This window comes from Nicotiana sylvestris, chromosome 9 (genome assembly GCF_000393655.2).
Source record: "Nicotiana sylvestris chromosome 9, ASM39365v2, whole genome shotgun sequence".
Taxonomy (NCBI): Eukaryota; Viridiplantae; Streptophyta; class Magnoliopsida; order Solanales; family Solanaceae; genus Nicotiana; species Nicotiana sylvestris.
The window spans coordinates 32,758,634-32,786,149 of record NC_091065.1 but is presented as its reverse complement, the minus strand read 5'-3'; the positions used below and the strand labels follow the sequence as shown (position 1 = coordinate 32,786,149).

Below are 27,516 nucleotides of genomic sequence, written 5' to 3'. Positions count from 1 at the left end.
ACATCCACAAAATGACTTTCAAAAAAGCCTCATACGTGTAGCACCTTAATTTTTATCGTCAATCACTTGTTTTTCATCTTTTCTTCTTCAATCAACTTAATTAACACCTAGAAAAGCTTAATAAAATTAGCCAAAACATTATCAAATTATTTCTCACCAATTCCAGCCACCACAAACCATATATTTAGCCGCAAAACACTCCAACCAAAAAAACAACCATATCACATGTTCCTTCAAGTGTTATCTTATGGATTTTCACTCAAACAACACAACCAACACAAGATTAACCATAGGCACAATAAAAAAGATGTTATACATACCTTAGACAACATCTAAAACTATAAACCCTATCTCAACTTAGCTTACAATAGCCCTCAATCACACCACAACATTATAGAAGCATTCTCTTGTAGTCTTTAACACCTTTGATGATGATTTGAGTTGATTTCCTTTGAATTTGGTTCTTGGGAACTTCGGATATGTTATGGAGGGTTTAGGAGAGATTGAGAGTGTTTTGGTGTAAGTAATATCTGTATTTTATTTTTGATGAGATATAGGTGATAAGACCACTTATAAGCCCATCGCCTCAATTCTCCAAGCAGGTGGGTACGCTGCCTAGTTGGCTGGCAGCTTGAGCAGTGCAAATTCGCACACTTGTATCTCTCTACTACGATATCGTATTGACAAACAGTTTTTAGCATGAGAAACTAGACACATGGGGATTTAATTACATATAAATATCTCCCTATAACTCTTAATAGATTGCGATAAAACGATGTCGCAACCTGGCATATAAATATGCCAGTTTCTCCGAAGTGCGGCGACGTCACTTGTCGACCCTACTTTAAAAATCCATATTTCTCTACCCAGATGTCGTATGAATAAATGGTTTAGACCGTTGGAAACTAGGTTCCAAGACCTTCATTTTCGTGCATAATATTTCCCAAAAAGACCTCATATAACCCATAAAATGTATTGCTCAAAATGCTTCATTACAAGACAAATTCTTAGTCGGTTTTTCCGCAACTTAAATCCGATTTTTGCCAAACTTTATATTTCATATAAAACATCATATATAGCCACATGACTTTAAACTCATTTAAATCATGATTAAAAAGTCTTATATTCATCTTAACTTACTTAACACTTCGGTAAACCTTTCTTATCCTTGTAGAAGGATTTCGTCCTTTTTGAATTTACATTAGATAATCTTATAATAACAGTAACCTTTGAAGTACGGGGTGTAACATGCACCTAACACATTTTACATATGAATTATCACTTGAACTTCATGTTCATATTTTTTTGTACGATGATCTAGATTTACTCATAATAATTCATTTCATATATTACTTTTCATCTGCTCATTTTCTCCCCTTAATGTTGGGATGACCAACATATATCTTCAATATTCTTTTGGGCCCTATCTTTGTGGATTGTTGTGGAACAATTAAAATATTTACCACACATCAAAAAAATTTGAATGGGTATTATTGGTTCCTGAACTGAACCAATGATGATAGAGAGAATTTATCACAACTTGTTAGCTTGATACGTACAAGTGTTGTTATATATTAAATAATACATTTCATACCAAATTTCTTTTTGGAAATTTTATTCCCATAACCAATGGTTTAGTTATGATTAGAGTCATACAGGTTTTGCTAAACCATCCAGCATTGTCAAAACCATCATAATTTTATAATTTGAAATTCTGCTCTAATATGTGATCAAGAAACCTTGCAAAAGTCAAATTGAAAGTTGAAACAAATGCACATGTGACCATAGATGCACCTATTAAATTCATACAATGGTAACATAATATATATATATATATATATATATATATATATATATATATATATATATATATATATATAACCTTTTATACGTTTCAAAAACCAAGGGATACAATTCCAACTAGCTAGTATAATTACCAATTTATTAAGAGAACAACTAGCACAAGAGAATTCTTGAAGAATCTCTTATTTCTTCAATATATGTCTATATTAATTCTCAATCCTTTGTGCATGTCACGACCCAAAATCCAATTAATTTTGGTGGCACCTAACCCAACCCATTAGGTAAGCCAATTAACAATAATCCAATTCGAATGAGATTTACCGAGAAATAAATGATGAAAAAGCTGAACTTTTATACAACAACTCAAGGACTGGTAGTAAAAATCATGAGCTTCTAAGAATTAGAGTTTACAAAGCTGGTATGAAATAAATACACCATCTATTCGAGATATACATAAACAGATGTATAAATCTAAACCTACCAAGAACAAGATATAGTTATAATCGTAATGTAGGCACATCGTCAATGCTAGCTCCTGCCATGCAAAATTGTAGTATGAGTACAACCAGCCCCATGTACTTAATAAGTAACAAACCTAACCTTAGGTCGAAAGTAGTGACGAGCTCAAAAAATGGTCAGAGTACAACACCAATAGCCAAGAACAACTCAAAACAATATAATGAAAGCACTACAAGTAATAACTAAAAAGATATTATGCTCAGCTCATTCATAGGTATGCAAAAATAGACATGCTTTGCAGGTATAATAGTAAAAGCCAAGTCTTACACCGAAATCACCAAAATATAAGGGTATATTAGAAAACTGTGATTTGTTTCCCAAACTTTCAACAATAGATAAGATATTTCATTTTCAGATAACAAGAGGAAAGTACATCTCTATGCTTACATGTCAATATGCATGTCAAGTCATCAATTATCATGCACTGTCTAGCTAGACCAATATACATCTCAATGCCTACATGTCAAATGTACATGGCAAATCATGAATGTCACAATACTGTATAGCATGAGAAAAATGCATCTATATGCCTACATGCCAAGTATGCATGTCAAATGATTGATTTCACGGAGATATTCCCAAGTTCTCTCACCCTCCAACATACTCATATTGTCTATCTTAAATGTCCACTTCATCACACACATAGAGAACCACTCAGCACTTTATGAGTGCCTACCTCATAAGCCCTCTCACCCAAACACGTGTATATATATCATTATGTCTTCGCTCACTACTGGCATGTCAGACTCCAAGGGGCGAATCCTACCCAAGCGCTAATATAAATCCTATAAGGCTTGTTGTGGCATGCAGCTCGATCCACAATAATAAATAAGCCCATAAGGCCTTCTACGGCGTGCAACCTGATCCCTAATAATAATTATAATAAAGTCAATAAGGCCTGTTGTGGCGTGCATCTCGATCCATAATAATAATAGATAATCATAAAGCCAGTATGGCCTGTTGTGGCGTGCAGCCCGATCCACAATAACACTGACAATAGGGATCTCTAGCCCACCTCAGTCATCAATCTCTCGAGTATCAAGGGCTCACAATCTCATACCACTCAACCCAACAACTCCACATATGAAAAAGAAATGATAACATGCGATGTAACCACGAATGATGAATAGAAACTGAGACATGATATGCAAACGAAGAATCATGACTAAGTGTATAATTATAGTTAAATCAGATAACTCAAAGAAATAGAAATTGTCTCATGACTTTTTACTATCATCCAACCGTTATTAAGGATTTTGCTTGTATTCAATACATAATGACTGAAGCCAACTAGGTCTCAACCGAATACGCATATAGCCTAAACATGATTTTTACCATGAATCACACTTCAATTACTCTAACAAATAGGAATCTCACAGATGAAACAAGACTGTATAGAAACACAGTACATAAATCAACTCGGTTCATGTTTACCACAGTATATCCCACACGCCTATCACCTAGTCTGTGTGTCACCCCAACATAAAACCAACAACACGTTTCAAAGGGATTTACCCTCAATTCCAGGTTTAGAAGTGTTACTTACCTCGAACAAGCCAAATACAATACCGAGCAAACCAAACAATACTCTAGAAATTCCATCATGTGCATCTCGACCTCCAAATGGCTTGAAATTAGCCAAAAGAAACTCAAATACATCAAATAATACCTATGGAAACAATCCTAAATGATAAAGGTCGAATCTTTACATATTTACATAAAGTCAACCAAAAAGTCAAATCCAAGCCCGCACCTCAGAACCCGACAAAATGACAAAATATTACAACCCATTTAATTACGAGTCCGACCATAATAATTTCATCCAATTTTGACTCCGAATCGATGTTCAAAACCCAACTATTCTCCTTAAAAAAGTTTTTGATAAAAAAAAAACAATTCTCCAATCAAAACATAGATAAATTTACAAATGAACTACTGGAATCAAGTTAAAATACAAAATTTTATAGTAGATACTGACCCCCATGAAAATACAAGAAGAACGCCGCAAAAATCACCTTAATCGGAGCTCTAGAACTCAAGATATGTTCCAAAGACCAAACGAACACAGTCTGTTTTTTTTATACACATGCATCTCCGCTTTTGCGCCCCAAAAGCCACATCTACGCATTTCCAGGTGTCATTTCTGCTTTTGCGGACCATATTTCGTACCTACAGGGTCACAGATGCGGATCGAACTTCGCATCTGCAAAGCACTAGCACCAACTCTCTTCTCCGACACTAAAATGAGCATAACTCCCTCGGTCGAAATTCGAAGATTCTTTTTTCTATGGATCCATAATTACGATACGGATCTAATGTCTTAATCAAAACAGAAATGTCGTACTATTTATGCTTGAAGAAACAACGCTAAAATATAAAAAATGAGCGCAAAACAATTCAAACCAGTCGGTAACTCATCCGAGCCCCTCAGAACCCCGTTCGAGCATACCAAGAAGTCCCATAACGTAACACAGACTAACTTGAGGCCTCAAATCACGCATAACTACATCAAAACCACAAATCGCACCTCAAATTGAATTTAATGAACTTTTGAGCTTTCAACTTCCAAAGCTCATGCTGAACCATATCAAATCAACTCGGAATGACCTCAAATTTTGCACATATGTCCCAATTGACGTAACGAAACTATTCAAATTCCCAGAACCATAATCCAAACCCGATATCATCAAGGTCAACGCCCGGTCAAACTTGTGAACATTCTAAATCTTCAAATTGCCAACTTTCGCCAAAATAATGTTGATACCTTCTAGAAGCATCCAAATGAAAATTCGGGCATACGCCTAAGTCCAAAATCACCATACAGGCCTAATAGAACCATCAAAACTTCGATTCGGGATCAAATACACCAAAGACAAACTTAGTCTACTCATCTAACTTAAAGCTTCCTAGTTAAGAATTATTCTTCCAAACCAATCCTGAATCACTTGAAAACCAAAACCGACGATTCACACAAGGCATAATACATCATATGAAGCTACTCAATACTTCAAACAGCTGAGAGGAATGAAAATTCTCAAAACGACCGGTTGGGTCATTACATTCTCCCCCACTTAAACATACGTTTGTCCTTAAACGTACCAAGAGTCATTCCAAAGCCATCAAATCACTGTGTAAACCTACCTAAAACACCCTAGGGGTGGTCCCACGTCACCCCCAATCCGTATAAGCCTGACAACTCAACATAACTAAAGATCCTTACATCAACCTTAGTTTATAAACCCTAGAACCCGATTTCCAACATCCGCAATTTATTACAAGACTAGAATCCCGCATCTACACACTGTATAAGTCTGAACAAGATGTATCAACCCATAACCATAACCAAAGATGTAATCACATGATATACCATATAACTTGCAAATGTAGCAATAATTTTTTATCACAATAGTTTCTCAATAAAAACTGGTATCGGTAATAAACCTCATATCAAATAAAACCTCTTTCAAAACCTTCGTACACTGCCGATGATGAAAGAAACATGCAAAAACTCATAAACACTCATCAAATTAAAAAGTCATGGAGCTCTCTCTCGTCCACAAGAACCTAAGCCAAATTCTAAGTCGACTTCCAATATTGTTCTTCCAAACATACCGTAATCAAATCTGATAGCACCCATTCTAGGTCCAATGACCTTATCTAATCAAACACAGCTATTCTACTGACATGCCACACAACTACAACCTAAATCCACAAACCATGCAATCCATGCACCAATAAGCAACAATTCAAATGTACTCAACATGGAAAATGATGCAATGAGAGAGCCGTCCCGCAAGCTCAACAAGTATCACCACAAATGCAATATTATAACCCATTAAACATAATAGAACCAAGACACACAGATCTAACACAAAGGATCATATCCCAAAATAACCATGTTCCAATGCGTGACCCATCCAAACACCGATTCATATGAAATACCTCAAGCCACAATGCTCAAAATAAACAACCACATGAAATTCGACATCAAGTACACGAAGTGCATGACCATAACCATGGAGAAGCGAATAACACAATATACCACAGCCGAAAAAGAACATAACCAAGACTATCTCGCTCGAATTTCGCCTCAAGGCCCAAACAAAATGCATCTAGTGTGCAAATAACCAACAAATCACAACCCATTATTATAGCATAGAAGATGAACACATACAACATATCGGAACACAAACAAACTTAACATTAACCAAATGGCCCATCCTTCAACAACAGCGATGTTGAGTCAACAAATTCGACCCCTTGTAGAATACACATCCTCATTAGGCTTATCAATGGCCTCCAAATCAATTTCGATCCTTCGAAATGAATAGATAACCCTCTTAATGATCCACTGAGACCTATCCATAACACATACCATCAGCTATCTAACTCTGGTCATATATTTATAGTCTACAACTAAGGAATAGTCCCCCTCTGAGACTCCTAGTATCCAAATCATGAGAACACATAAATCACCACATCCGATTCCAACTCCATCACTCAAATGACTAACACTTCTCTCATACACAATCACAAGAAATACTTCTATCATTCTTCTATGCCACATAGCAGAATATGAATATCAGCAGTTGATCAACCAGGCGAGTAACGCAATACCAATGAAGCATCCGTAAGTCAAAACATAGGGCGCCTTCTGAAATACACACTCTTTTCAAGTGATACTAGACAGTGCCAGCATTCTTGTAAAGATCATAAACCGTTCATATTGTCTTAAACTCATGACCTTCCCTTCGAAATTGAAATGCAAACTTATACATAAAATTCTCAATTCCACACGCCACACCACATCTATCATGCCACCATATGAAAATACGTGTATCCCATTATCAACTATGAGTCACAAGAAGAATACATACTTAATCAACCAGAAACCATCCACTTGATCACATCCAGGAGAAAATCACAACACGCAACAAACTCCATATGCCTATAGAAATATCAATCTCAAGACGTGATAGAAATCATCGAGAACTCTTCGAAACCCATTTGCAGATAACCAAGCCATCAAAACTGATTCTTTCTAACTCAACAAAATCACGCAGGCCGCCAAACCCAAGAGTATTGCCACAAAGCACCGGTAAAGCCTCACCACATCATAAGAACCAAAAGAACCAATTATATCCATTACCATGCTAATCCAACCTACTACCAAATTGTCCTATTTCTCTAAGTTCCTTCTGAATTGCCTTCAAGTTAACACCTCTCCTTGTTAAAATACCACAATCCTCAACCAAAGCTCGCCACAAGAAATCCTAACATGAAACCACATCTCCCTAAAGCCATAAGCTTTTGTATTCCCTTTTAATCACCCTAAAGTACTAGAACTGAGTTACCCACTCTAAGGAGATCTTCTGTGAATCGAAAGCTGCTTCCTAACCTCTCTGATACTAAAATGTAAAATCTATAATTATATAGAAATATCGCGAGTCTCGACGCCATCCAATGCAAATCTCATATCCTAGCCATATACAAATCCGAAAAATTCTCAATTGAAACATATAAATCTTAGCATTATCTCGAGGTCGGTCATGTTCGGCCTCGATATTCATCGGTCACTTTGATTTTCGAACTTTGCAATCTGCCATCGGCCTCGAACCCAGTGTACTTTAGACTTATACTTGAAGTGGTTCCGCAAGCCCACTAAATCGAGCATACTTGATTTTGACCGTATACAGATAGTCCCCCCGTTTCTTAGAATAAGATGATAGAAACGACTTGATCCTCGATGCTCTGATGCCTCGACCATGATGACAATCTTGTGACGTCAATGACTGAAGTGATTGAAAGTTCACTTCTATGTAGTTCCCAAGGTCATTAATTAGAGGTGGCTGATGGTCGGTTGTTGGTTTCCCCAAACCGTTAAAGTGGCCTCTATAAATAGGCCAATTTCACAATTTTTGCAATCTTTACTTCCTAGATATACCCTTCTTCTGGCGCATCGTCAATCTGATTAGATATTTCTCGGGCTTGGCTGAGGGTATGTCTTTTAACCTCGACCACCTGATCAAGCTATACAGCCCTCGCCTTTATCGATGAGGTCTAATAAAGCTTCAACACCAATCCCCGAAGTCTTTTTTCTCCAGCATCGATGAGGAAAAAGACAGATGATGGATGAGCTGGTTTGTCTGAATCAGGGCTTCTGATCTGATTCCTGCTGAGAGGATGTCCTTTCCCGAGGAGTGGAATATGAAACGTAAGTATAAACTTATCGATGGTAATTAATATCCTACTTTCCCTACTCTTTCTCGGTCTAATTCTTTTCTGATGATGTAGATGTCTCTTGGTTTCCTGGTGCGGTCCCGGACCTTGCAGGTTGGGTCCAGCAACTGGCCTCCACTTCTTCATATGCGGAACGCATTTGGCATGATTTGGCCAAGGATCGATGGGAAGCTAAAACCATGGTAAGTTCTCTTGTTCACATATTGATGTCTCTTAGTGAAATACTTACTTTACCATTATGCATGCCTTAGAGACGTTGTTGCTATGTGGCCGCTCCCACCCGATGAAGAAGAAATCCTGAAGCCGACCAAAGAGAAGAAGAGGAAAAGGGGTTCGCCTGCAAGTTCCCTGAAGACCAAGAAAAGTAAGCCTCAAAAGCCTAGGGTCGATCCCGTGGCCCTGTCTGTAAAAGTAACCAACACCTTCGGGATGACGAGGAGGGAGAAGATGACGACTTCCAGTTGGTAGCTCGGAAAAGAGGAAGCACTGGGGCTTCAAATTTTGCTGAACCAGTGATGGCTGATGCGGTTCGTTCTCGAACCGGATAAGTTTCGGAGGGGAGATCAAGCTGTGTCCCCAAGCCATCGGGTGGTAAAAATGCATTTTGCCTCGGAGGACAATAGGCAGGTAAGCCCGGGGAGCCTAGTTCCTAGGCCCTCCAAATAGAAGATAATATCCCAAGTGAATCACTTGGGATAATTAATGTAGATGGCTCGCCTCCAGGCCCTGTCTTTTCTGAAGGGCAATTTCGTGATGCCCAGGCCATGAGGGCTCCTGATGTGGGAATGACCCATGAAGGGAGTGATATTTTTCGGGAGTGCCTTGCAGGGGTCAAAGATGTTCCCCATCCCAACACCTCGTTTATCTTTGATAAGGCCCAAAGGTTCCTCAAACAAGTAAGTTTTTATCTTTATAATTACGCTCGAGTTTTTTGTCTTTATAATTACACTCGAGTTTTATTCTCGTTTTTCTAAGTCTTACCCTTTTCCTTTCAGTGAGGGCTGTGGCGCTTCATCGACAAGCATTTTCCGAATCTCGGACCGAGCTTGCCTGATGTGAAGCTGAACTTAAGAAGCTAGTGGAAGAGGGGGACAGTCTTAAGCGCCTTTATGTACAGAAAGGGGGGGAGGTCAGGGATCTCTGGATTGAATTGGCAAAGGCTCGTCAAGAATAGACCGAGCTTATTGAAAAGGTAATATAGCCTTTGAGGGTCTGTTATGCATTCATTTGATTTACCGACTAACACTTCAACTTTGCAGGCCCAGCAGAAGAGCGAGCTGGTGGAGCAGCTTCGAGAAGAGCTCAAAGTGAAAGAGGCCGAGACCTTGGGGTGGAAGCAACACATGGATCATCTTGCCTCATAGAAAGATACACTTCGAGACCATCTAACTTCGATTGAATGCCGGTTTAAAAATGCAAAAGGAGGAAAGCTTGGCCCGAAGCCGCAATATTGAGGAGCTCAAAGCTAAATCAGCCGATGAGCTTGCGAAGGACAAATATGAGGTAGAGGCATTTGTGTCCTCACACCGAGCTGAAGTCGAAGCTTATAACATTCGGACACAGGAGATCTCCATTGCGGCTGAAGTTAAATTATTATGTGCTCTTGACCACGCCAGGCAACAATCCCGGAGATAAACTCTCGAGGAGGTGCACGATCATGGATTTGACCTCTCTACTGATATTGAAAAGAAAAAACTTTGGAGGACGAGGTTGCCACTTTACTCTCTGATGATGAGGATTTCTCTAGTGGTTCAGAGAGAGGAGGAGATAAGGATGAAGTCCCTGAGGAGGAGTTCTCGAAGACACAACTCTTAAAGATGTGGCTCCCGAGGATGCAGCTCCCGAGGATATGGCTCGCAAAGATGTGGTTCCTAAGGATGTGGCTCCCAAAGAAGATTAGGTTCTTTTGTTTTTATTTTTGTGTAAGGCCCTTTGTGGGCATTGTAAATACTCTTTATGAATATAAGGAATTCCCTTTCTTTTCGCTTTATCTCCAATTTGTATTGAATTCTGCTTTGTCTTCATTTGTGAAAAAATTTTGATGTTATAACTCTAATGATCAAGTGAACACTGACTCGGACTCGGAATATAACAAACCCTTAGGTTTTTTAGTGATCAATGGGCGATCTTTGAGTTTATAATAGAATACCTCTTAAAGTTTTTGTTAATCCTCGAGTATGCTTAAGTCGATTTAATGCGAGCTCGGGATGATGGGACTCTTGAGTCCAAGTTGAGTGAGAGCAAGGTCTCGAACTCTGCATGCTTCAGCCCTTAGGCTCTTTTATATTGGCCCTTAGGCTCTTTTAGGTCGGCCCTTAGGCTCTTTAAGTTGGTCCAATTCGGCCTCTAAGACGGCTATAATTTTTCCCTCTTTTCATCTAAAAGACTTAGTGAAAAATTCTTTATTCCTTAGCATGTGTTTTTGTACCCGTTAGGTTTTTTGAGGGTTCAGTCAATCGGAACCCCATTTGTAATCTGTTTGTGTTATGATTGAATACCTGTTGAGGTTTTTTTGAAGGTTGTTGTTATTGAAGCTTTTAAATTATTCAAGGGCTGATTTTATCGAAGCCCTTTTTTATTTGGTTTTGCCGATGGTATCCTTATTTAACCGATTTTTCAAAGTGTTTGAAGGCCTTTAACTTATGAAAGAAGTCAGACGTCTATGAGCCGCATTATTTCGGCCGTAATATTTTTGTATGACCGTAGTCTTTAATATGGTCGTAACCTTCGGGTGTGTCTCTTATACTTGTTTCCCAATAACCTTTCAAACTTGTCCAAAAGATTAGTCCCCGAGTATGATGGCCTTGGACTTTGTGTCAGGGGGGTGTCTCTTTGAGGTCTTATGAATTCGAGTTTAAATGAATCTAATGTGTTGACTATCGATGATAGTCCCTGAGTATTCGAGGTGTATTTGTGTTTTGGCCCTTGAGCCATTTCTCACAGAATTACAAGTATGTAGCTCATATAATAGTAGACTTCTTTGAGACACAAGTTGTTTTGATATAGAAAGAATGCTTCTTTGAATGATTTGATACATGTGTACATGTTTTGCCATCGAGGCTCGACTTATTTATAAGGACACGGTTCATTCGACCATTTGGCCCATTACAAAGTTTTCTGACCGAGTCCTTCTTTGGCATGAAGTATTTTCCTCGAAAATATAACCTCCAAGGGTGATGCCCCCCAATATTCGAGGTTGATTGTAAAAAAGCCTTGGATAATGTTGAATTCTTCTTAGGTAGAACATAGATGTTACCTCGTTAAAAACCTCTCCGGAAAAAATCGTTTAGGACAAAATCCAATCTAAAAGGAAAAGAGTGTAATGTGTGCTTTAAAACCTAAGGTCTTCGTGTAGATATGTGCCCTCGACGTCTTCGGTCGAACACCTGCAATGAGTTAGTCTTAAATTCAAATAAAAAATGAGAAAGTCATATCTCACCAGTAATATCGTTTGAGTAGTGATACATTCCAATTGTTTGGCAGTTGTCCGCCCTCCATCCTGCCAAGTTTGTAAGATCCTTTACCGACAACTCTGATGACTCGGTACGATCCTTCCCAATTCGGGACTAGTTTCCTTTCATTCGGGTCTCGAGTATAGAGGGTGACTTTCCGTAGAACTAAGTCCCTGATTCCAAAGTGTCGAAGGTTGGTCCTTCTATTATAATATCTCTCGATTTTTTTCTTCTGCGCGTCCATCCGAACAAGTGTTGCTTCTCGTTTTTCATCTAATAACTCGAGGTTGGTATTCATAGCCTTGAGATTTGATTCCTCCGATGCATGTCAAAATCTAGCTCTGGGTTCCCCGACCTCGATCAGAATCAAGGCCTTGGAATCGAATACTAATGAGAACGAGGTCGCCCCCGTGCTGGACTTCGATGTTGTTCGATACACCCAAATAACCTCAGGTAGAACTTCTCTCCATTTTCCTTTTGCATCGTCCAACCTCTTCTTTAAGTTTTGAATGATAGTTTTGTTTGTTGACTCGGCCTGTCCATTCCAGCTCGAGTGGTACTATGTTGATAAGATCCTTTTTATTTTGTGTGCTTCGAGGAACTCCGTTACCTTGTTGCCGATGAATTGCTTCCCGTTGTCACATATGATTTTGGCAGGTATCCCCAATCGATACACAATGTGATCACAGATAAAGTTAATAACTTCCTTTTCTCTGACCTTCTCGAAGGCATGTGCTTCCACCCATTTAGAAAAGTAATCAGTCATAAACAAAATGAATTTAGCTTTACCTGGGGTCGTTGGTAGAGGCCCAATGATGTCGATTTCCCATTTCATGAAAGGCCACGGGGACAGGACTGAGTGAAGTTGTTCTCCATGTTGGTGGATCATCAGTGCAAACCGTTGGCACTTATCACATTTTTTAACAAACTCCTTAGTATCTTTTTCCATGATATCCTAGTAATACCCTTCTCTAATAATTTTGTGAATCAAAGACTTGGCGCCAAAGTTATTCCCACAAGTACCTTCGTGGACTTCTCGTTGAACATAATCGGTGTCCCCAGGCCCTAAACATACCGCTAATGGCCCATCGAACGTCCTCTGGTATAATGTTCCATCTTTATCAAATGTGAACCTATCAGCCTTGGCTCGTAGGGCATTTGACTCTTTATGATCCGATAGGAGTTTTCCATTTTTCAAATACTCGATATACTTATTCCTCTAATCCCAAGTCAAACTCGTAGAATTAATCTCGGCATGACCCTCTTCAACCACAAACCTCGATAATTGGATAACAGTCCCCGGGACCATATCATCTTCTTCAACCAATGGCCCTAAATTAGTAAGTGCATCAGCCTCACTATTTTGTTCTCGAGGCACATGATCTAGAGTCCACTCCTTGAATCGATGCAAAGTTACCTGCAGCCTGTCCAAATCTCTTTGCATCCTATCCTCTCGAACTTCAAAGCTTTTGTTTACTTGATTTAAGACCAACAGGGAATCGCATTTGGCTTTAATGACTTCTGCCCCCAGGCTTTTATCTAGCTCGAGACCTACAATCATGGCCTCATAGTCGGCCTCATTATTAGTCAACCTAGAAGTTTTGATAGATTTTCTAATAGTACTACTTGTTGGTGGCTTCAAAACAATGCCGAGCCCGGACCCTTTCACATTCGAGGCACCGTCAGTGAAAAGGGTCCATACCCCCGACGATGTACCCTATTTTATTAGAAGTTCTTTGTCCACTTCGGGTACAAGGTTCGGCATAAAATCACCCACGAAGTTAGCCAAGATTTGAGACTTGATGGCCGGTCAAGATTGGTATTCGATATCGTACCCGCTAAGCTCGGCTGCCCATTTGGACAATCGACCTGATAGCTCGGGCGTATGTAATACATTTCGGAGAGGATAAGTAGTTAGCACACATATTGGGTGGCACTGGAAATATGGCTTCAGCTTTCTAGATGAACTTATTAATGCAAGTGCTAATTTTTCTAAGTGACGGTATCTAGTTTCAGCATCTCCTAGAGTTCGACTTACATAATAAATAGGGAATTGCGTACCTTGCTCTTCCCGAACCAGTATCCCACTTATCGCTATCTCAGATACTTCCAAATATAAATAAAGCTTTTCATCTACCTTCGGGGTGTGAGGCAGAGGTGGGCTCGACAAATATCGCTTCAATTCCTCTAATGCTTGCTGGAATTCCGGGGTCCATACGAAATCTTGTTTCTTTTTTAGCAAGAAAAAGAACATGTGGCTTCGATCTGACGACCTCGAAATGAACCGACCCAGTACGGCTATCCATCCTTTTAATCTTTGTACGGCTTTCACACTATCTATGATAGTGATATCTTCTATGGCCTTGATCTTGTTGGGGTTGATTTTGATCCCTAGATTTGATACCATGAAGTTGAGGAACTTGCTTGAACCGACCCCAAAGGCACATTTTTCTGGGTTAAGCTTCATGTTGTACTTCCTTAAGATTTTGAATATTTCCCACAAATGAGATAAATGGTCCTCTGCGTGCAGGGACTTAACTAACATATCATCAATGTAAATTTCCATTGATTTGCCTATCTGTTCCTCGAACATTTTGTTAACTAGGCGTTGGTATGTAGCTCCTACATTTTTTAGACCGAAGGGCATTACGTTGTAACAATAATTTCCAAACTTAGTGATAAATGAGGTCTTCTCCTAGTCCCCCGGGTTCATCTAAATCTGATCGTACTCGGAGTAGGCATCGAGAAAGGTAAGGATCTCGTGGCCGGCTGTAACATCAATCATGCAATCGATGTTAGGCGGTGGAAAAGAATCTTTAGGGCATGCCTTGTATAAATCCTTATAATCTACGCACATCACAAGTTTGGTCTCTTTTTTAGGGACTACAACCACATTTGCTAACCACTCGGGGTATTTTACCTCCCGAATGAATCCTATTTTAAGAATTTTAGTTACCTCATCCTTTATGAATGCATACTTCACCTCGGACTAGGGCCTTCTCTTTTGCTTCACCGGTTTGAATCTGGGGTCGATGCTTAGCCGATGTGTTGTTATGTCTGGTGGGATCCTTGTCATGTCTAAATGGGGCCAAGAAAAATAATCTATATTAACGATAAGAAATTGAATGAGTTTTTTCCTGAGTTCGGGGGTTAACCCCGTTCCAAGGTATACCTTTTTCTCGGGCATGTACTCGATCAGCATAACCTATTCTAGTTCCTCGACCGTTGGCTTGGTTGTGTCTGATTTTTCAGGAACAATGAAAGTTCGAGGAGTAAGGAAATCCTCTTCTTCGATTACCTACTCCTTCGGCTCGATCGGGGCTAGGATCGGTGATTGCTATTTGGCGTCTGCTTATCTTTGGTGCTCGATTTTTTTGAGTTTAAAGGCACTAGTATCGGTGTCACCTCATCGACTGCAAGCATTTCCTTTGCAACGTGTTGTTCTCCGTAAACCATTTTCACACCATTTACTATTGGGAATTTCATCATCTGATGAAGGTTTGAAGGTACTGCCCTCACATTGTGGATCCATGGCCTCCTGAAAAGTGCATTCAATCTCATGTCACCTTCAATGACATGGAATTTTGTATCTTGGATGGTCCCGGCCACGTTTACTGGTAGGATTATCTCCCCCTTCATTGTTTCGCTTGCTATGTTGAAGCCATTTAGGACTCGGATGCAGGTACAATTTGGTCATGTAGGTTGAGCTGCTCTACGACCCTCGATCTGATTATGTTTGTTGAGCTACCTGGATCCACTAGAACACGTTTAGCTTGAATTTTATTTAGCAAAATAGAAATTACCAGGGCGTTATTGTGCGGCTGAGATATGCCTTCCGCTTCCTCATTGAATGATAGAACACCCTCGAGCACATAGCTTTGAGTCTATATTTCTCTGGTGATTGACACGTTGGTGCATTTGAATACAGGATCTTGTGGAACATCGACACAGCCAACGATCATATGGATTACATGTTGCTATTCTTCCTGCTCATTTTTTCTATTTGTGTCTCTTTCCCTGAAGTGGCTCTTAGCTCGATCATTGAGAAACTCTCGAAGATGACCCTCGTTGAACAATCGAGCTACCTCCTTTCTCAGCTGCATGCAGTCTTCAGTCTTATGGTCATGTGTGCCATGATATTTCACATCAAGTTTGGATTCCTTTGAGAAGAATCGATTTGTATTGTCCTGGGCCACCTGGTGTCTTTGATTCTTCCAATAGCTGACACGATCCCCAATGCATCTACGCTGAACTCATAAGTCCCCGAGAGTTTTGACCTTGATCATTTCTTCGATCGTTTCGAGGAATGTTAGGCCCCAAACTGTTGTTTCTCCGATTGATATATGGCTGATATCGTTCCTTGTTTGATCTTAGTTCCCAGTCCGTGTCCCTCAGGGCCTTAACTGCCAATCTATCAGGATGAACTGAACCCGAGGGGGCTCCCAACTGGTCGTCCTCGACCCTGATCTTTGACTGGTAACGATTATGTACCTCTTACCAAGTTATAGCTGGGTACTCGATTAGATTTTGCTTCAACTGCCGTGAAGAGATCGAACTCCGCTCGTTCAAACCCTGCATAAAAGCTTGTACTGCCCAATCATCCGAAACCGATGGTAATTCCATTCTCTCCATTTGAAATCGGGATACGAACTCCCTTAGCACCACATCGTTCCTCTATCTTATTTTAAAAATGTCTAATTTTCTTGTCGCCGCCTTTATGGCCCCGGCATATACTTTCATGAAGGCGTCTGCTAACATAGCAAACGAATCGATAGAGTTCAGATGCAAGTTCTGATATCAAATCATAGCTCCCTTTGACAAAGTTTTTCCAAATTTTTTCAACAATATGGATTTGATCTCATCATCATTCAAGTAGTTTCCTTTAATCCCGCAAGTGTATGAGGTAATATGTTCATTAGGATCGGTTGTTCCGTTGTATTTAGGTATATCGGGCATGCAAAACCTTTTAGGAATGGGCTTCGAAGACGCACTCGGAAGGGACGGCTTTTGTATGAACCTTTTGGCATCCAAACCATTCAAGGTCGGGGGTGCCCCTGGTATTTGATTAACACGGGAGTTATAAGTCTCCACTTTTTTGTCATTATCCTCAATCTTATTCTCCTCGGACTCGATTCTCTTAGTGAGTTCCTCGAGCATCCTCATAATTGTGGGATCAGTCCCCGAGCCATTACCATTTGATCTTTCCAGTATTGTTTCAGTACGTCGAGTATTTTCTGGCTCGACTATACTTGGAGTTTTGTGTTAACTTTGAAGTTGAGCGATAGCAAGCTGTTGAGCTTATGGCATCTCGAATATTACTTGGAGGCTGACTCCCCCATCTCCTATACCCTATGTTCCTTGGCCACCAGATCGGGTTTCCCTGCGTACACTTCCTCTGGGGTCTGTGCCTAAATTCGCGTTCAAAGCAAGTGTGAACTAACATCAACTGGTTCCACATTTGGCATTTCCCCAGAGTTTATCGGTGGTACACCGACACCTACATTATTGGTTTCCCCATGAAACCAAGACCATCGTTGTCATGTACATGTGTGTTTTGCGAGTTTGACCTGTTTTAGCCTGAGAACAAAAATTCTCGAGAAGAACAAGTGTAAAGATAACGTGTGTTATGAGAATGAGTACTGAAATAACCACTATTATCTTTAGCCCATGGTGGGCGCCAAACAGTTTACCTCAAAAATACGAGTAACAGTTAAACTTGTGTATGGTTTTAAACATATGTGATTTAATTCAATACTAATTAATACCAAGAAGAACAACGTATCAATGAAAGAAGTAAGTAAAATCAAACCAATGTGCAAGCCAATCTCGACCTCGAGCTAAGGTGACCTCGAGGTGGGTCAAGAATAATAAAGTTAAAGGACAATTCTGATAAACAATGAGCAAGAAAGTAAAAGAGTATATTCTTTTGTCAATGATTGATGATGGTTACAAATGATTGGGGTCCCCTTTATATAATAGGAGAACTCTAAATAAGGTACATTTCTATTTACAATAAAAAATCTTATTGGGACAGCTGTCTAACCGCCTAGTACGGATTCGTACTAACTCGTACAAATCTATTCCTGGATTTACGCCACGATCTTGGGAACGTGGTGGGAATCTTGCTCTTTCTGTTACAAAGCCACAATGGCATTATCTCGAGGTCGGTCACGTTCGACCTTGATATTCATCGGTCACTTTGATCTTCGAACTTCGAACTCTGTCATCGGCCTCGAACCTAGTGTACTTCGGGCTTATTCTTGAAGTGGTTCCTCGAGCCCACTAAATCAAGCATACTTAATTTTGACCGTATACACCCCCCTAGTTATGTTCATGCCCTTCCAGTGTCATTGTTCTTTCTCTATCGCGATATAACTGCGATTGGAGAGCGGGACGCGCGCGTAGCGTCGATCTCTCCTTCTCAACTTTTGGTCAGCCCCACTACAATTTAGTGGTGGCCAGTTTCATGTCTTATTCTTTTGCATAGCTGAGAACATATCCTATACATAGTTCATCTTTTATACATCATAGAGATTCGGTGATACAGTATAGGGATCTAAACATGTACATAGGTTACTTTATCACATTTATTGCATATGTATTGATTTTCTTATTAGTGAGCCCCACTATTAACTATGCCTTTTATTGTTTCGGCTGTCTTTTAAGAACCATCAACAATTACCAATCAATCAATCATCAATACCTAAATCTTAAATTACTTAGATTAGGTACATGAATCTCTAATTTTAATGCTTAATAATTTGTCATTTAAGGTAAGGTAAAAGCTCTCTGAAGTAAGACGTACTTTAAGTACTTAACTTTAAAGATGTACAAATATGTAACCAAGTAAAGATTAGAGGTCCTTTTAAGTATTTAACTTTAAAGATGTACAAATACGTAACCAAGTAAAGATTACTAACAAACCTAGATCTACATAAATTTAATAACTATGTTTTAACCCTAACTATTTCCTCCGTTTCAAGTTATGCGGCAAAATTTTAATATGCACCAAGTTAAAAAAAATGAAGGCTTTTGAAACTTAAGATTATAAACATGCTATAAAATTTGTTCGGTTATAGACTTTTGAAACTTATAGTCTTAAATACACCATAACATTTGTGTGGCTATAAAAACTTCTGATTAAGGATAAAATAAAAAATTTAACTTAAAAACTTTCTAATTTAGAAAGCTCGCATGCTTTTTAAAAGAGACCAAAAGAAAATGCTTTCAACTGAAGTGGAGCAAGTAGTTATAGCCCATTGTGATTTTTCAGCTTTCATTATGTTCTTTTTTAGTTAAATGCATTGAAACAATAAATTATACATCTATTCAGACTTCCTCTTTACATGCTTTTAGGTCTATCTTATCCACTTCTAACACCTCCAATCACAATATCACACCTAACAGCCTGTATCTGGAGATCTATATAATGACCTTACCTCATTTTATCACCAACAATTACCCGCTCCCAAAAAGGGGCAACTGTGCACGGACTTTTCTCGGAAGAAGCTAGAATTTATCACTAGGATAGCAACAAGAGTAAGTCCTGTTAAGCAGGGCCAGAGCTGTGCCAAATTTAGACACTGAAAAGAACTGAAAGAGTACCACACAATGATATTCTTTTATTGCTAAAATGAGATACAGCTTCAAATACTGTTCATTATGAAGCATGACAAACTATTGAACGTTGTGGTGGACATGGTAGTTGTAGGGATGGGGATTAGGAGCAGGGTTACGGAGGATTTATTGCTTCAACTTTGACATGAACACCTATAAGTCGAAAGGATATTATATTCATACAAGTGCCACAGCTTCCCTGTTGGGAATTCCATTTGTCTGTGCCAGTGAAGGGAGTTCACTTCCTAATGGCAGCTTTGCTGATCCTACACCATTTGCCTGACCTGATTCCAGATCCTTCTGAGGGTAACATCTTCCACTCCCGCGGACTAGATCCTTTATTTTTTTCATGAGGTCTTTATCGTCAAGCAAGGATTCCATCGTCACATGTACACCTGAGAGCAAAGAAGAGTAAGAACAAGATGGAAAAACAATTCTCCTAGCATCAGTATGTAGCAAAATTGCCCTATCAGTTGACGCTAGAGTAAGCCACTGGAACAAAAATGTAAACAAATTGCTAGTGAAGTTCTGTTGCACTTCTATCCACATTGATGTCTTTGATAAGTTCACCGCAATATGCTCCACAAACAATTAAATTCAAATTTGAAACAAGATTTACAGTATTAGTCCATATTAATGTCACTATTTAACAGACAAATCCACGTTGAGTCATCCTTTTTCTCTCATTATATTTGCAGTAGCTTATTTCATGTAACACCAGCAGCCACAAGCAAGAGCAACGTATTCTATATGAATCAAGCATTCCTACCTGAAGGACGCTGCAAAAGAAGACATTCATCATAGAGATCATTGCAGATCTTTCCAAATTTGCTATCAGCAAAAGCAGCCAAAACTCTTAAAACTTCTATCCTATTGTATTGAAGAGTCGCCTTGAAAGCCAAGGAAAATATACTAGTTACAAAAAAGTATGTTCTGTACCTGTCTATACTGTGGTAAAAGTTTGCCAGTTCTGCATGGATACACTTTTAGCATCTTAAACTGCACTTCTACCAATCACTTTCATTCCCAAAAAAGAATATTAAAGTAGACTATTCCAGGCACTGATGGTGTTTCACGCAGTACTAGTAAGAACTCAAATAGGTTCTTGTTCCAGTTGCTTATATATCAATTTATCCTAAATTTTGACAACCAAGTCGGTTTATCAAACAATAAAGGCTGGCAGACTATCCAGTTCTTTTTGTATCTAGGAGAGATCCAACTTAAGCAATCACAGTACAACTTTGTGCACGAATAGATAAAAATGAAACCAAATAATACCGCTTTCATAATATGGGAAAAAAGACTTTATAGACCGCTTTAAATTCTCTCAAATTCTCGACAAAATCCCCCAACTCATTTCAAAACTCATCTGGCATTATGATTTTCCATTTGGTAACACCTAAGCTCTTCAACCAGTATAATCAAGGAGGAGCTTTCATAGTACCAAAGAAATGCCAGAGCTTTATTGAATCCAAAATAAAAATTTTGGGCTTTCTAAAAGTTTTAGATCATACCAAGACGAGAACTTTAATGCAACCAGATGATAAATTAAAGTTTCAAAGCTATAGCACAGATCAAGAGTTTGGATAAAAATGTGGTATTTTCTTGATCTATAGTTATTTAATCTTAATAGAGATCTCTCCAACATTGAGATGTAGCATATTATTTTTTTTGTTAAGAAACAGAAGAAAAACAAAATACATATCATAATGATGTGAAACGTAGTTTGAGATGCATTTTAATTCAAATTTGCAAGTGGTCAATCGAACCTATATTTCTTTCATTTTACTTTCTTATGTTGGTGGCTTTCCAGCCAGCTTGGCACACCTCGACTATTCTACAAGGTACCTACTACCTCCCACTAGCATCGGTACCACGTAATTCTGTCAATCAAAGCGCTTAAGCATATGAGAAAGAATCATCTAGTGTTTTTTGTCCTTGCTAGGATTTGAACCTGAGACCTCCTAATTTTCCTCGCTTCATTAACCACTAGGCCACACCTTTGGGTGTTATGTAGTTACACCTCTTTTTTAATAAGGAAAAAACCCCTCTTTTTTTGGTTAATTAGAGCAGTGTGAAGCAAGATATCAATACATTACTTCGTATGAACATTCACAACTTTATTTAACCTAAAACTAGTTTACTAAATAGTTACAATTTGAATTTAAACACATCATTTATAAGATTATAATGTTTTCTTTAGTTTATTTTATTTAGTAAATTGACAAATATACAAACATATTCTGTTACCAATCTCAAAAAAAAAAAAAAAAAAAAACACCACATTTGAGAAATTATAAGTTTTTGGTAAAATTACCATGAATATACCACAAATTTACAACTCCAATACAAATAACAGATTCTCAACAAAGTGGTCAGATTTGTTCCACTGATATATTCTGTAACTTATTTTAGGTTCAAGAAGAGCACCTAACACTAACATATGGTGGTATTAACCTATGCTTTTCTTGACCGTCAGAAAAATGAATGCCATGTGAGTCAAGATTCAAGAATAAGTTCAAGGGCTCCGTTAAGATTCTGATAGAATTGAGGCTTGCAGAAATTATCTCTTTCCCTAAAAAGTCCTCTAAAAGATCAACTAATAATGTTGAGGTAGGGGTTCCTGGGATTATATGGCCAAGTAAGTGACCGGTAGGTATGCGTGACACCTGACTCTCAAGATGAAATTTTAACCTCTCTTAGATCATATAAGTCTAATGAAACGCAACAAATTGCATGGAAGAAGAACCACTGACTTTTGATACTTGTGATCTGAAATCTATTTAAACTTAAAAAATGATAATAAGGAAACTGGATAAAATTAGGGGTGTCAAAAGGGTTGTTTGGGCTGGTCATGATTGGCTGACTCATTAAATGGGTCATTGTCCAACCGTGCCCAAAGTTCACTTGGGTCAAGATGGGCTAAACAATGGGTTGTAACCCAACCCGCCCAAATTGACCCAAATCTTTGCAATATTCTCAACTTTTAAACAATCATATATACAAATTATCTTATGTTTTGAAAAAAATGTTAATTCATGCCAAATGATTTCTTTCCTCAGTTTGGATTTAGAATTTTATTTGATAGTTCTTCATCTTATAACAATACCAAAGATCAAAATAACAAAAAGTAGCAAAATTAGAACTTTTCACTCACCCCAACCCCCACCCTACCCCCGAACCCCATCCCCACCCTATATAAAAATATTGTTTAGATAAAATAAGTACTTTCGTTTCATGTTATAGAAAAAGTATTTTCTTTTGTTTCAACAAAAAAAGTACTTTCTTTTTATGACGTAGAAACAATATTTTCCTTTTTTCACAAAACGAGTACTTTCTTTCCCTTTTGTAGAAAAAGTAATTTTTTTTAATGTTGTATTCTCTTTCATTTCAACAAAATGAAAATTTTCTTTATGATGTAGAAAAAGTATTTTCTTTCATTTTAATAAAATAAATACTTTCTTCCTATGATGTAAAAACATTACTTTCTTTTTCATAAAATGAGTACTTTCTTTTCATGTTGTAGAAAAAATATTTTCTTTTGTTTCAACAAAAAATTTTAGAAAATATTTCCGTTCTCTTGATACGGAAAATATTTTCCACCAATTGGAGAAAAACAAATTCATAAAAAAAAATATTTTTCAAACATTTAAACCAACCAAACATGGGAAAATTAGAAAATATTCTCCAAAGCATGGTCAAGGTAGAACTTTAAGATTGAGCATTTTCATGGGTCAAGGTTGGGCATCATCATGGGTCCATTTGGGCTGATGATTTTTTATGTGTTAACTTGGGCTAGCCTAAAACAGCCCATCTTCAAAAATGTTTCAGCCCAAACCTATTAAAACTTGGGTGGGTTGGACGGGTCAAATGGGTTTGGGTTAGTTTTGCCACCCCTTCAATGGTTCACATAATATCTTAATTGATGCCCATTAATTGGATAAAATCAATGCTCAGTGGTTCGTATTACAACTTAAAATGGGGCTTTCCCCAGTTCATAGTCTGCCCCTTCTTTCGCCATGTCCAATAATTAATAGCTACAGCCAATTAATTAAAGCTAGCTTAAAGGTAATTTTGAGTCACCTATTTCTTCATTGAAGGTAGTATTTCCCAGATATTTATACAAGCAACCTCTATTCAAGGGAAATTTAATGATAAAGAAAGAAACTATACTTCTTATCTTTCAGATAGAGTATAAAATAAATTGTTATGAGTCTTAGGTGGAGGGAAGCTTAAGATTCAAAGATGTTCTTTTCTTGATGCCAATATACTTCGCTAGGATACTGCTTAAGGGAGTTCTTTACTTGTAGGAAAAAAAATGTTAAGCTAAATTGGCATACCGCGGTAATAAAGAGAAAAGAAAGGCTTCAATAGACAATTACCATGTGTCTTACCTATTCAAGGAGGGGCTTTGGGTAGACCTACAAGAAGGTAATTCTATGAGCTCTTAAAGAAATTTTTTATGAAGTTTACCTAGCCAATAAAAGGAAGTCAAAAAGAAAGGCTTCAATAGACAATTACCATGTGTCTTACCTATTCAAGGAGGGGCTTTGGGTAGACCTACAAGAAGGTAATTCTATGAGCTCTTAAAGAAACTTTTTATGAAGTTTACCTAGCCAATAAAAGGAAGTCAAAAAGAAAGGCTTCAATAGACAATTACCATGTGTCTTACCTATTCAAGGAGGGGCTTTGGGTAGACCTACAAGAAGGTAATTCTATGAGCTCTTAAAGAAACTTTTTATGAAGTTTACCTAGCCAATAAAAGGAAGTAAAACTATTGCTGATCATGCAGGAAAAACTTTTAATAGTGCCAATCACACAAACTATAGATTTTTTAAAGAGAAATATTAAAAAATTAATAGAGCTTCTAAAGAGAAGTATTACAGCATGAAAAAAGAAGAAAATAAAGTTTTCCAATCAAATATTTATTCACTATCCCATATAGAAATTTTCACCACGGTTTAACTTCTGCGTATTGATTTAATAAACCTTCACGGTAACATTCTCAAGTATCAAGCTAATAGAACTAAAATTAACAGGAAAATGACTAAAGATGAGGAAACGGCAGCAAATGAGGAAGAAAGAAGAAAAGGCAGCAGAAGCAGTAATTGTTGTAGTATAAGAAGTAGCAGTAATACTAATTTACCTTTTTTCAAAAAAGAGATAAAAAAGTACTAATACTAATTATTCATACACTCATGAAAATGTTTTCAAAAGTAGATAGAAATAACTATAATGCAGTTATCTTGAATATTAACTTAAACTGAGTCAATTTTTAATATAAACTTAAAAGTGTAGTCAGAATATGATAATGTAGCCCGGGAAACAGATCACCACCAGAAGATGTATATGGTATCACATGAATATTGGACTTCTAAAGAGAAGTACTAATAAAGTTAAATGTAATGCAGCTGGGTTAGTGATGTTGTTAGTATAGATAATTGTTTATGGTAACGTATTTAGTAGCTACATGCATTAAAACATTACATTTTCTTTATAAAAGATTAAAAAATATTTTTAAAAAAAGAAGAAGAAGAAGAAGAGGACTAAAATTGGAAGAATTAAGAGTTTCATCAGGATCCTATAATCCTACTTATGATACTGTATAACAACAACAACAACACCTACACCTCAGTCTGAAACAAAGTTGGGGTTGGCGATATAAATCCTCACTTCTTTCTTTTAGCTCAACTCATATAATCATCATGCCAAAATAAAATAAGAGTGGTAGTACTAATGATACTGTATGATCCTGCGAAATTTTATTAGTTCCTCTGAAATTTTATTATGACCCTTGTTAGAGATAGCTATGTAAATGTTAGAGATAGTTATGTAATTGTCCCACATTGGAATAGGAGTAGTATCCCTTTTGTATAGAGTAGCTATAAATAGCACCTCTTGTATTGCATCACACACAATATCAATATATCATATTTTCTCTCGTGCCTTCCCACATGGTATCAGAGCTATCGTGAGAGATTTATCGCTGTGCATAAATTCCAGCGGTTCCGGGAAGTAAAATCAGTCACCGGAACCCTCTTTTTTCCGGCGACTTTCAAAGTTGTTTTGCGTCTGCTTTGTCTCGGTCAGTGTTGTGCACAAAATCCAACACTACCACAAGAGTAGTCACTGTCCGGTGACCAAATCCCAGTGAAAATCTCCGGCGGTACTGTAGCTGTCCAAAGAAAATTTTCTGGCGAAGTTCCAACATTGCGTGGGCCACCTTCCGGCCATTTTTTGGCAACGACTCTTTAGGACAGATTGTTTCCCTTGCAATTCCGAGCCTACCCATCCAGGTTACACCAAATTCCGACCACTTTTTTATTTTTCCGGCGTGAATAGTGATTTCAAAAAGTTGACTTCCGACTATTTTTTGAAAAAGTTCCTTCAGAACAGTTGGGTCTTCTGGTAATTCCGATCCTACCCCTACTGTTTTTATTTCATTCCGACCACTTTGAATATTTTCCGGCTGTAACAGTAACTTTCCAACTGCTACAGTAGTTTACTATTCTGGTTCAGTGTTCCCTACTCTATTTTCAGTGGATTACAGTTGATTATTTCTCTTATTTGGTAATAATTTACAAGATGTCTTTGGGAATTGATATTTTTGGGTCTAAAAGCATGAGTTCTGTAAACTCTAATGTTATGATTACCTCGGAACCTTTAATGGGAGGTTCAAACTACTTAGCTTAGGCTTCATCTGTCGAGTTGTGGTGTAAAGGTCAAGGTGTGCAAGATCATCTGATTAAACAGTCTAGCGAAGGAGATGAGAAGGCGATAGCGCTTTGGGCAAAAATTGATGCTCAATTATGTAGCATCTTGTGGCGTTCTATTGATTCTAAGTTGATGCCTTTGTTTCGGCCATTCCAGACATGTTATTTGGTTTGGGCAAAGGCTCGTACGTTATACACTAATGATATATCTCGCTTCTATGATGTGATATCACGGATGACAAACTTAAAGAAGCAAGAATTAGATATGTCTACTTACTTGGGTCAGGTACAGGCAGTCATGGAGGAATTTGAGACATTGATGCCAGTTTCTGCTAGTGTGTCAAAACAACAAGAGCAGCGACAGAAAATGTTTCTAGTTCTTACACTCGCTGGACTTCCTCATGATCTTGATTCAGTACGAGACCAGATTTTGGCGAGTCCGACTGTCCCTACAGTTGATGAATTATTCTCTCGATTACTTCGCCTTGCTGCAGCACCAAGTCACCCAGTGATTTCATCACAGATACTTGATTCCTCTGTTCTTGCATCCCAGACAGTGGATGTTCGGGCATCTCAAGCTATGGAGAATAGACGAGGAGGCGGTCGTTTTGGGAGATCTAGACCCAAGTGTTCTTATTGTCACAAACTTGGACACACTCGCGAAATGTGTTATTCCTTAAATGGCCGTCCACCCAAAAATGCCTACGTTGCTCAGAGCGAGACTACAGGTAACCAGGGCTTTTCTGTATCTAAAGAAGAATATAATGAGCTCCTTCAGTATCGAGCAAGTAAGCAAACATCTCCACAAGTAGCCTCAGTTGCCCAGACTGACACTCCTATTGCTGGTAATTCTTTTGCTTGTGTTTCCCAGTCTAGTACTCTTGGACCATGGGTCATGGACTCAGGCGCTTCTGATCATATCTCTGGTAATAAATCACTTTTGTCGAATATTGTATATTCACAGTCTCTTCCTACTGTTACTTTAGCCAATGGATGTCAAACTAAGGCACAAGGAGTTGGACAAGCCAACCCATTGTCTTCTATCACCCTAGATTCCGTTCTTTATGTTCCTGGTTGTCCTTTTAGTCTTGCATCTGTTAGTCGTTTGACTCGTGCCCTCAATTGTGGTATATATTTTATTGATGATTCTTTTATTATGCAGGACCGCAGTA

The 27,516-nt window shown here is 38.2% G+C and overlaps 1 protein-coding gene across 3 annotated transcripts in view; it reads right to left on the bottom strand.

The window, feature by feature from the left end:
- Window positions 1-19,608: 19,608 nt before the first annotated feature.
- LOC104218246 (4-alpha-glucanotransferase DPE2) overlaps window positions 19,609-27,516 on the bottom strand; it is a 46,752-nt gene continuing 38,844 nt past the window's right edge. For all 3 annotated transcript variants that reach the window (XM_070156002.1, XM_070156001.1, XM_070156000.1), the window contains one exon: window positions 19,609-20,026. In XM_070156002.1, the coding sequence (XP_070012103.1) occupies window positions 19,996-20,026 (31 nt within the window). In that variant the 3' untranslated portion in view covers window positions 19,609-19,995. The remainder of the gene's footprint in view (window positions 20,027-27,516) is intronic.